The 12411-nt window shown below is 36.5% G+C and overlaps 1 protein-coding gene across 1 annotated transcript; it reads left to right on the top strand.

Annotated features, from left to right (window-relative positions):
- Positions 1–10439: 10439 nt before the first annotated feature.
- On the top strand, positions 10440–11372 carry Or8b101c (olfactory receptor family 8 subfamily B member 101C). Its single transcript, NM_001000439.1, has one exon. It carries the CDS (start codon positions 10440–10442, stop codon positions 11370–11372), a length of 933 nt encoding a protein of 310 aa, NP_001000439.1.
- Positions 11373–12411: the final 1039 nt, after the last annotated feature.

The following is a 12411-nucleotide window of genomic DNA, read 5'->3' on the forward strand; positions in this document are numbered from 1 at the left end:
ATATAAGTCTGATGCTCCAGGTAGAAAGCTTAACAGGTAGATGGTAATATTTTGGTTTACAGGATACTCAGGTTCTTTCTAACGTGGATTCCATGGGGATTTTGGGTTAAAACCCTGGTTTGGCAAGTCGCCTGCTTCTTAATGACAGGTATTGATGGAAATGTTATTAAATTTGTTTTTATAGTTAGAAGGCGAGAGTACAGAGTTTATCCAAATCACGTGGGGGATTTTCGCCCATGGTACAGAACTCATAAAGGGAAAATCTTTTACATTGGTACAGAATTTATTTGATACAAGTTTAGATTTTCTTTGATATAAATTTCTTATTGATTTAAAATTAATAGTGTTACTCTTCTATGTAGACATTGTGCCTATACAACACATTTAAGTATACAAGGCTTACACCCAGTCCTTTATTGCTATTAAAAAAACTAATCTGAGATGATTAAACATGTGAATTAATGGCCAGATAGCAAATTCATGGCTCTAAGTTTATTGTTAGAGTATTTTCAAAATAATTTATTAGGATAATTAACGGGCAGAGAGTTCAGATAACTTAAATAGATGGTTTTCAAAAACATCAGAAATCCCCAAAATATGACATTTAAGGTTATTTATCTTTTGTTGAGACATGTCTGCTCCTAACAGCTCCCCTTTGGTGGATTCAAAGAAGAAATTGAACATCTTCACCTCCAGGTGAGGTGATGTATTGTGGCAAAACAGCCACTAGGCAAAACCGGCCTCAATTCATCTACAGACTAAATACTGTCCAGAAAAGGACATATTACCAAAAAGTCGACTGATAATTTCTGCCAAGCCAGAATGATCAGCCCTTCAAAAGTCTGTCAGATGATCCTAGGCCAGAAGGCTGAAGACTTGAGCTCATGTGTTGCTAACAGGGAATTGTGCAAGTAGAAAATTGTCTCTACAACCTGTCTCAGTTCTAGAAGCTGTGTTAGGTTTCCTATATTTACAGATATATTGGTCATTCTTAGATTTCTGATGGGGTTGAAGACTGATTATAGACTCACAGCCTACCTAGGCTGTTTAATTTTGAGAATACATATTTACTTAGATAGTTATCAGATAGTATACAGGCTAGTCAAAGCATCACATAGATTTTTAAGCCTTTCTTCAGCTGGAATACATAACTAAATGTTCTGCTTAACTGATAAAATGTTGACTGGGTGTTAGGTATATTTTATACTTTATAAATTACAAAATTATAATAATTGTGCTCAGCTTACATTTGAGAGAAAAGTTATTTTTTTAATTAGACAGAAAGAGTGAAGCGTAGATTGATGGTTATATACAAGTGAGGGCTGGTACAAGTTAGGTCAAGGCCATGATTGGACAGTAAAAAAATAAGGTGGGGACAAAGCTTTGGTAAGGTGGGAGAGGAGGAGAAGGAAAGAGATTCAAAATGGAGATGGAGAAGGATAACCTAGATCCTGGTGGTCTTGAATTGCCAAGGTAGTTTGGATGGATTTCTGTAAGCAAATTTGTCTTATCTACATGGGCAATTTATATCCTTATCAATTGGTTATAAGTTTATTGTGTGGATGTATTGTGGATTGAGAATTTAACATATAAATCTGATTGTTGGGTTGCAGTTTGTTGAGTCTTGATTTTTATGGGTTGTTGGGAGTTTATACCATAACTATTAGGAGGTGGATGTTAGGAATGTAAACAAAGCAGCAGCAGAGAGTTGTGAGAGGGTAGCTGCCACTGGGACCAGGGTGTGGATGCTAGGAATGTGAGCAGTGTCCCTAGTAAGAGAAGTGCGAGATAGGTGATCTCTGTATAAAACTGGCGTGTCAGTGACCCCACCCCCTTGAGAACTAGATGAATAGAGAGATTGTTGCAGGGCTCTGAGAGTAGCCATCAGCAGTGTGAGATAAGATGGAGACCCTTTTCTGACTGAGATGAAAACTCCTACAGATGATAAATATTTTGAATAAACTGGTTGGATACAAAATTAGCTTAAAAAATTATCCATAGTCCTTCCATGTATAAAAATAAATGGGGTGAGAAAAAAGTTTAGAATACACCACCCTTTAAAATAGAAAAAAAAAGTCTTGGTATAATGGTAACCAAGCAAGTAAAAGACCTGTACTACAAGAACTTCAAGTCCCTAGAGAAAAAAATTGAGGAAGCTATCAGAAGATGGAGAGCTTTCCCATTCTCACAGATTGGTAGGATTAACACAGTGAAAATGGCCATCTCACCCATAGGAATCTACAGACTCAGTGAGATTTTCTTCAAAATTCTAACACTATTCTTTACAGTTCTTGAAGGAACAATTATCAACTTCTTATGGACAAAACAAAAAACACCAGGCCAGCTAAAACAATCCTGAACAATAAAAGAACTTCTGGAGACGTCACCATCCTTGACTTCAAGATGTTCTACAAAGCAATAATAATAAAAGCTGCATGGTATTGATGTAGAAACAGACAGCTGGATCAATGGAATTAAGTCAAAAGTCCTGAAATAAACCCACACATCTCTGTACATTTGATTTTTGACAATGAAGGCAAAGCCATACAACGGGAAGAGAAATCATCTTCCACAAATGGGGCTGGTCTAATTGGGATGCCATTATGCAGAAGAATGCAAATAGATACCTATTTATCACTCTGTACAAAACTAAAGTCCAGTTAGATAAAAGACCTCAATGCAAAACCAGAGTCACTAAATCTAAAAGAACTGAAAGCTGAGAATAGCCTTGAATGCATTAGCACAGTAGACAACTTCCTGAAGAGAACACCAATGGCTCAGGCTCTAACTAAGATCAATGAGTGATAAATGGAACTTAATGAAACTGAAACTTTCTTTAAGGCAAAGGACACTGTCAATAGGACAAAATGCCAGGCGACAGATTAAGAAAGAATGTAAGAATGTTCACCAATCCTAAATCTAATAGATGATTTTATATATATATATATAATATTTGAGACACATAATAATAAACTCAAGAAATTAGAAACCCACAATGGAAGTCTCTGAGACCGTTAATGTCACACTGTTATGCTTGCAGACAGAAGCCCAGCAAAACTGACCTCTGAGAGGCTCTACTCTGCAGCTGACAGAAATTGCTACAGGACTCACAGTCAAACATTGGACTCAAGGAGTCTTGTGGAAGAGGTGGGAAGGAATGAGTGACCCGATGGGGATAGGAACTCCACAGGAAGGCCAACAGAGTTAACTCACTATGACCCTTTGGTGTCCCAGGGACAGAACCACCACGCGAAAAGATTTCATGGGGGTAGATTGAGGCTTCCCTCCCTTCGCACCCCACACATATGTAGCAGAAGTGTAGCTCGGTCATCATGCAGGTTTCCCACCAACTAAAGCAGGGGATGTCCCTGACTCTTTTGTCTTCCCATGTAACCTGTTCTCTTAACTTGACTGCATTGTCTGGCCTCAGTGGAAGAAGATGTGCCTGGTCTTGCCGTGACTTGATGTGCTAAGGTGATTTGGTAAGGGGATGGGGTAAGTGGCTCGCTCTTCTCAGTGGAGAAGGGGGGGGGGAATGACAGAAGTATGAGGGGGATTCTGGGAGAACTGGGGGTGGCTGTAGTCTCTCTCTCTCTCTCTCTCTCTCTCTATATATATATATATATATATATTCAATTAAAAAAAGAAGCCTCTTTTATGCTACCCTTTTACTTGCAAGAAAAACAATTATTTATAGTATAAACAAATAACAATTTACATTGCTTAACTCTGTTTTTGGTAATACACATTTTTATTTACTGATGGCCTCTAGGAACCACACAGGGTAGAAAAACACGTGTTTTTCTTACTTAGACTTGTTCAGTTTACTTAGTGAAATCACCATGAGATGCATCACATTTCCTATAAATGACATAACTTTAATATTTTATGGTTGAAAAGAATCCACTGTGTATATAGACTTCCTCTTTACCCGTTCTCTGGATGTTTGACACCCATACAGCTTTCATTATTTATTTTAAAAAAGTGTCTCACGCTTCTGAGCCTCTCTGAGACAATTGCTTCATTCATTGTAGAATCATTGTGCTATAGATGTGGATATGGTCTTCGATAAACACCATTTTATACACGGCTATTTTGATTATTTTGTGTAATTCCTCCTATACCAGGAATGGAGCCTTAATCTTTCTTTCCATAATGCCTCTTCATAACATGATAAAATGTCTCAAAAATGCTTCATGAAAAAATATACATACATATCATTTAAAAAATATCTCTGAAGGGTTGGGGATTTAGCTCAGTGGTAGAGCGCTTGTCTAACAAGCACAAGGCCCTGGGTTCGGTCCCCAGCTCTGAAAAAAAAAAGAAAAAAATATCTCTGAAAAAATGTAGACTGGTGGTAGAGCTAGGTCATATGGTAGTTCTATTTCTCATGCCCTGAGAAACCTCTATAGAGATTCTTATGGCTTTGGAAGAGTTTACTTCTCCACCAGCTTTTAAAAATTCCCTTGAATCTACATCTTCCTCAACACTGATGTTACCTGTTTGCTTGGTGGCTGGTGTTATGAATGGGGTTGAATGAAATCTCACCGAAGAGTGTATATATGCTTTTCTTTGATTATTAGTGATTTTCGAACATTTAAACATATTTACAATTATTACTTTGTTATTTGTTAACTGTTTGTCTATTTTATTAGCTTTGTCATTGTTTTGTTTGGTGTCAGCTACTTATTTTTTAATTTTTTTTTGTGTATTCTCGATCCTCCATATAACATATAACTACTAAATATTCTTTTCTAATCTGTGAGCTGTCTCTTCACTTTAATTATAGCTTCTTTCTAGTTCAGGAGCTTTTTAATACCATGCAAATCCATTTTTCTATGATATCCTGAGCTGCTGGAATCTTCTCAGTAACTCTTTGTCTGTGTCTTAAACTATTGTCTCCATAGTTTCCTCTAAGATTTTCAGGTCTTCTGTCATATTCTTTGATGAAGTTGCAATTGATTTTAGTACAGGTGAGATATCGGCATCCAGGTATATTCTTTGCGTTGGTGATATTCAGCTTGGTTAACACTATTTGTTGAAGACTGTCCTTTCTACAATGTATGTTTTGGCATAGGTGACACTGTTAGTGGAGAAAAGAACCTGTGACAAGATAAGTCTTAGAACCATGGGGGGGGGGATATGATTCTATTATTATTCTGCTAAATGAGATACACAAAAATCATTCTTTTTTAAAAAATGTTTAATTTTATTTTTCTTGGATATTTTATGTATTTACATTTCAAATGTTATTCCCTTTTCCTTCCTCTTCTACCCCTACCCCTGCTTCTATGAGGAAACTCCCATTCCCACCCACCCACTCTAACCTCAATGCCCTCGTATTATGCTACATTGGGAAAACAAGCCTTCACAGGACCAAGGGTTTTTCTTCCTATTGATGCTGGACAATGCCATACTCTGCCACATATGTGGCTGGAGTCGTGGGTCCCTCCACGTGTCCTCATTTGTTGGTGGTTTATTCCTTGGGAGCTCTGATGCGGTTTGGTTGGTTGACATTGTTGTTCTTCCTATGGTGTTGTAAACCTCTTCAGCTCCTTCAGTCTTTTCTCTAACTCCTCCATTGGGGTCCCCTTGTTCAGTCCAATGGTTAGCTGTAAGCATCCTCATCTGTGTCAGTTGGGGTCTGGCAGAGCCTCTCAGGAGACATCCATATCTAGCTCCTGTCAGCAAGTACTTCCTGGCATCGGCAATAGTGACTGGGTTTGGTGGCAGCATATAGGATGGGTCCTAAAATTGATTCTTAATGAATTACTGCTATACCTTTAGTTCAGTGCATCTATCAACCCACAGCAGAAAAACTGCTTGCAGTAGATGACAATCAATATAGAGACTCCCTTCTTATTAAGATGCAGAAAAGAAAAAATGTTGGGGCATTCAATGATACATGGGAAATTCACATCATACCAATCTCCTCAATTGAACGGATGTTCATAGATTAGGGAAGAGAAAAACTGTAAGAGCCTTAGGTGGGAGTAGATAACTTCAAGAAAAGAGGTAACTAGCATAAAAAACTTTTGAAAAGGTTTGTGTAACCCTTCTTCTGAAGAGCTTCCCTAATTCATAGAAAAAAATTAAAAGAACTCAACATATAATGGGGGAGACAATGCCTCCTATAGACATTTTAAGCCAATTAATAAAACCTGAAGTTCCAAAACCAGGTTACATCTTGTTAAACTTTTGACTAAAAGGGTACCATAGCCTGACCCACCCCAAATATTACAAGCTATTGCCAAGGCTATTATTGGGTTCAGTAACACCAAGGTCTTATTTCTGACACCAGTTAATGTCACTGAATAGGTAAACACTCAGGTAGTACTCGGCTAGAGTTTTCACTCTGACTGACTATCATACACAGTGCAGGAGGCATCTTGCATGATACTGGAGGAGAAAAATGAACAAAAAGTTAACCAAAACAAAACTAACCAACTGTAAGTTGTAAACATTTTCTATGAATATATTTAATGAATTACCTTGTCCTAATCACTGTGAGACCCCAAGGAATATCAGTCCTGTGGGGTGGATTTCAAGTTTGCCCTAAGGAATTTTTGGTCTCTTAGTAATTTTGGAGAGTCAGGAATAATTGAGATTCATTTTAGCATTGTTATTTTTTCTTTTTATCTTAGAAAAGTCTGCAATTGGGGGATTTCCATTTTTTCTTTTTGCCATTTTTAAATATTTAGATGTCAATCCTATGGTTTCTTATCTACAAAAAATGACCTGTGATTTTTCTCATGTTTGAATAGCTATTTTTTAATTTATTTAGGTTTTTTTGGTGCATTCCCCTATTTCAATAATGTACTTTCATTTTCAGTTCTTTAAGATTAAATGTAAAGTCTTAAAGAAAGTTTCACTCTTTTTAATTTCTGTTTGTGACAATACCTTAGTTTTGTCAGTCCTTTGCATAGTGTGTTGGAAGTTTTGGTTGGTGTCCATTTAATGAGATATCTTATTGAATACTCTGTTGCAATGTCTCCTTTATAATTTTTATTTATCAGAATTTCTACAAGATTACTCTCAATTCAGGTACCTTTTTTTGTTTTCTCTCATTTCTTCTACTTCCTTTTTGCTCACCCATTCTTTCCTACCTACTCCCCATCTCTCACCTTCTGTTCCAAGTCACTGCCTAGTATAATTCCCTCTGAAACTCATGTTAGTTCACTCTCTACAGTGCTAATCATTTTTTCTTCCTGGATATATTAATCTTTCTAAGTACTTAAGCTGTTTCAATTTTTTGAAACAAACGAACAAAAAATTAATGGCTCCTGATGGTATCCCAATGGGAATACAACATTGATTTTGACATTTCAGATGTTAACTGAGTCCATGTTACAGGTGTGTGAGTAAAGGCACTGAATATTCTCACCATTTTCAGAAAACCAGGGTAACATTCAAGGGTGAAATCTATAGTTTTTTAATTATTATTTTCTTTCTTTCATACTTTAGAATGTCTTATCTGGAATTAACTTTGGCAGTCTCTGAGAATTAGCTTTGGTTCCACATGACTTATGTGTGTAGTTCATGTCCACATTTTTGCCTATTAATTAAAGCACTGGCATTCTATTTATCTTTACCTTTGGAGAAATATGATGTGTTGTAGCTGTTGTGTATTCCTAGATGTCTGGGAAGGGATACTCATTTATTCATTCTGATACACCTATTTATAGAGCACACCATGTGTATGCCAGGGTTAATTGCTCTAAGTACTTCTTAAGTCACTCTGAAGTAAGCGGCCAATATTCCTTTTAGGTTATCAACTTAGATTAGGGAGTGTGTGTGATATATCTGAAAGAAGACATCATTAAGAAGCACAAAAATTTCATCTAGTGATTGAATGTATGGAGAATCCATAGTGCAAAAAGACAGATTTTCATACTATTCTAATTGGAGAATATCCAAAGAGGCAGTAATGAAATGTGAAGCTGGAGCACGAGTGATGTGAAGGAAGAATAAGGAATAAGGAAGCAGGAAGGGTTGGGTGCTATAGTAGATGGAATGGCAGAGTAGAGGATTGAGTTTCAGATGGGTTAATTAACACTAACCTATGGGAAATCCACGTGCAAACTGACTTCTATACAAGCTTCCTAAAGTATACGCATAAAAAGAGTTTAAATGCAGCTACCCTATAATTGGGAAAGGGTGTTCCTTTCAGATACCACATGCTCTCAAATAAAAAGACAGAGCAAGGGATGAGTTTCCTTTTCTTGGACTTGTTTACCACTAATCTCCAATAGAACTTCTACCCACAAATAATAGGCTATTGTCACTGCTATTGATTATCTCTAAACTTGATGATTAGACCCTATTGCAGAAAACACCATATAGTCAAGTCATAACATGGTGAAAGAAAGCCTTATGTTTAGAGTTTTTAAGGAAAAATATTCCATGTCTACATATGTGCATTTTTGTGCTTGCCTGTCTTTTTTAGTCTTTTGAATTTTCATACTTGAGAACAATGTTCATAGGTCATATTCACCTACATACAATTCAAATTTCTAAACTCTCATTTCAAACATGCAGAGCTGAAAAGAAGGAAATTATTTTTCTATTTGTATTATCTGAACTCATTATAAGCAAACATTTCTGTCAGCATGATTCAGAGTTTGGTAAAAACTATTCCTTTCCCCCTAACGATTTCTCAACCATTCTATGTAATTTAAAGTGATAGTAATATATTCAATTCTTAAAGTTTGTCTTGCTTTGTATAAAATGTAGGGAGATGAAACTGGTATTTTTCAGTCTATAAAGAGGTAAAAGTCTGTATATGTTATCACAGAACAAATGTAATAATTAATTTTATCTAGGCATGAATCATAAAAGCTAGAGTAATGGCTGCCAAGGTACGATATACCCACTGGTACAATATTGGCAAATTGCTTTAAGAGTAAGTAAACACTTATGGATTGGATTTAAGGCTTACTTCACAGACAAAATTAATTTCTAGCATGATTTTGGGGCCAACTACTGGGGCCAGATGGGTAATAGGTTCTAGGAAAGTACATATGACTATTACTTTGCTGCAAATATAGCATTAACTTGACTATTAATGCCTTTCCAATGTACCGATAGATTACTGTATCTTAAACCATTATCAGAGTTGCTCTTTTTTTAGAAATAAATTAAGATTAGCACAGATATCTACGGCCAGTCAATGGGTGTAGAATTAGAGACCGGGAGTGCTCGATCTTCTTCATATCATACCTTTCAGCCAGGTCTCAGGGATCATTAGAGAAGTAGAGGCAGAGATCATAGACTACATGAATACATTAAACCAATATGTTCAGAGTGCTCCTAAAGAACCCATAGTGGTAACAAGAGAATTCTTAAAACCGGAGAAAAATCAATCCAAAAAAAAAATGAAGACAGGAGAGAGGATATGATCATGGATTCTGCCTCTAGCTGAGTAACGGTTGGCAGTTGATTGATGGATACTTTTAGGATCATGGTCAGTTTCAAGGGGGAATTTCAGGGGAGTAGTGGTAAAAGGATAAAAAAGAATCCGAAGGGAAGATATCAGGAAAGTGTATAGAATTCACAAAAACAAAATTATACATCCCCAATTAACTAAATCCATAACTATTGAGCTAATTTGTAAGTTTCATAGCAACGAACATGATCTCTTGGGAAAATACCAGACAAATATAAACCTTTCGATTTTAAATCATGTTCCTTAGATTAAAGACACATAATATCCTCCTGGGTCATTGCCAGATGGCTCTTATGACATCAGATATAGTATTTATCAACCTCTATGCTAGACAAATCATTCTGGGAAAAGTCTGCAGCAGAAATCATGGTCCAGAGTTTATGTCTTCTTAGAACCTGGAAGAATGAGGGCTCTAGATTCTCCAGTCCAAAGTTAGTTTCCCTCACCATCAAAAAGCTAAACCCAATAACCTTGGAAAAGAATTTTTTCTCTGGTGTCTACACATTTCCAGTTCATTCATGCCATTTTTACTGGCCCTTCTGTGAAAGTAGAGGAGACTCAGTAAGGTCACTTGTGTTGTTCTCATGTACAAAGGTAAGTGTTGAATTAGATGTATGATTTTTTCCCCCACCTTAAGTCTGAGAGACCCAGTACCTTTGATGTGCCTAGTCTCTTGTCTTTTGTGATTACTATTGAGCTTGAAGAGATGGATTGTCAAGATAGAAGTAGAACCAAGATGCTACAGAGACAACAATAGTCATTGCTCTCCTGAATATTATTCCCCAAGAAATAAATATATGGTCTTTCATATATTTATACTTATTTCTGTACCTTTGTTTCCATAAAATGTGGAAAGCAAAGGAACAGAGAAGTGTGATGTTGAAGTTATCTTAATTTGATTCTTAGTCTTTCTTTAATGGTGAAGTCGAAGAAAGCTGAAATTTCATTTCATGGTACAATTTTTACTGTTTTTACAGATATAACCTAAGGAAGAATGGCTGTAGGAAATGTCTCCTCAGTGAAGGAGTTTATCCTACTGGGCTTGACACAGAAGCCAGAGCTCCAGCTGCCTCTCTTCTTCCTCTTCCTGGGAATCTATGTGGTCTCTGTGATAGGGAATCTGGGCTTGATCGTTCTGATTGTTTTGAATCCTCACCTGCACACCCCCATGTACTACTTTCTCTTCAACCTTTCCTTTATCGATTTCTGCTACTCCTCTGTAATAACTCCCAAAATGCTGGTGGGTTTTGTGAAGCAGAACATCATCTCTTACTCTGAATGCATGACTCAGCTCTTTCTTTTCGCTTTCTTCGTTATTGATGAATGCTACATTTTGACAGCAATGGCCTATGACAGATTTGCTGCCATCTGTAGACCCCTGATGTATCAGGTCACTATGTCTCATCAGGTCTGCCAGTTGATGATGATGGGTGTTTATGTGATGGGCTTTGTTTGTGCCATGGCCCATACAGGTTGTATGCTAAGCCTGACCTTCTGTGATGGCAACATTATCAATCACTACATGTGTGACATACCCCCGCTCCTAAAACTCTCCTGCACAAGCACCTCCATTAATGAACTTGTGGTTTTCATTGCTGTGGGTGTCAATGTAATAATACCCAGCCTGACTCTCTTTGTTTCTTATACCTTGATCCTTTCCAACATCCTCAGCATCCATTCTGCAGAAGGTAGGTCAAAAGCCTTCAGTACCTGTGGTTCCCATGTAATATCTGTTTCTTTTTTCTTCGGAGCTGCAGCATTCATGTATTTTAAGCCTCCTAATGCATCTGTGGATGATGATAAAGTATCTACCATTTTTTATACCATTGTGGGCCCAATGATGAACCCTTTTATCTACAGTATAAGGAATAAGGATGTCCACATCGCACTGAGAAAAACTTTGAAAAAAATTTTTTTGCTTAAGTAGATTCCATATTTTTTATGGAACCATTCTTAGACTAATTGTGGTTTATATCTAGGAAACATGCTAGAGAAGCAGTTACTTTTCAGACCACTTGCTTACATTCATGAGCCCTATATTTGACTCACAGGTTTGAAAAAAAAATTGACTACAATTGTAACATCACAAAAACAATTGCAAAAACAAAATACAAAATCATTTATGTGAGAAAATTGTGGAATTAAAATTATTTATCACTATGCAAAATTAAGTTAATATTGAGGAAATTTCAGAAGTAAAGACTGTGATCTATAAGTAACCCATTCTTATTTTATAGTAGAGAAAATAATTTACTTTGTAATTTTCCAAATCATATGTTATTTTTTCAACACTGAAAAGTGAGCAAACACATTTGTGCCGCCATCCACCAGTTGTGTTTCATTCCAGTCTTAGAAATAATGATGGTTGAGGCACAGGAGACTGGATGATATTACACTCAGAAAAGGAAGGCTCAAAGTTTTCTAAATGTATATTTTTTTATTTGCAGTTTATGTGGAAGACTTCAGATTCAGATTCACTTGCATGTCAGACAAGTGCTCTACCAATGAGCTACACCTTAAGAAAAACTATGAGACCTTTGATTAGAATACATCTAGATGTCTTATTTACCTGTGCTGAGATACTGATTTCTGTAGTTTTATAGACATATCCTTTTATTCAGTTAACTGCCCCCCCACCGGAGTATTGGTAGCCTAGTTTATTTTGAAAAGTTCTTTTGTTTCTCCAAAGGCTGAAGTAAGGAGGGCAGATGTCCTTTGCAATCTGATCTTTCTCTTTTTTTTTCTAAAGTCTTACAGCAATTTGGTAAAGAGGTGTTGTTGCGTCTGTTATGATTCCAGTGTTATCTGACTGAAAATGAAACAATTTATAATATTTGTGATAAAAACCATATATTAGATATTTCCTTTATGGACATGACATTTGTGTATAAGTACCTATTTTGTCTCCATTGGGAAGAATTTGACTGAGCAAGTTTACTAGTTATCAGTAGAGGAATTTTTTCTTA

Source organism: Rattus norvegicus, chromosome 8 (assembly GCF_036323735.1).
Source record: "Rattus norvegicus strain BN/NHsdMcwi chromosome 8, GRCr8, whole genome shotgun sequence".
NCBI lineage: Eukaryota > Metazoa > Chordata > Mammalia > Rodentia > Muridae > Rattus > Rattus norvegicus.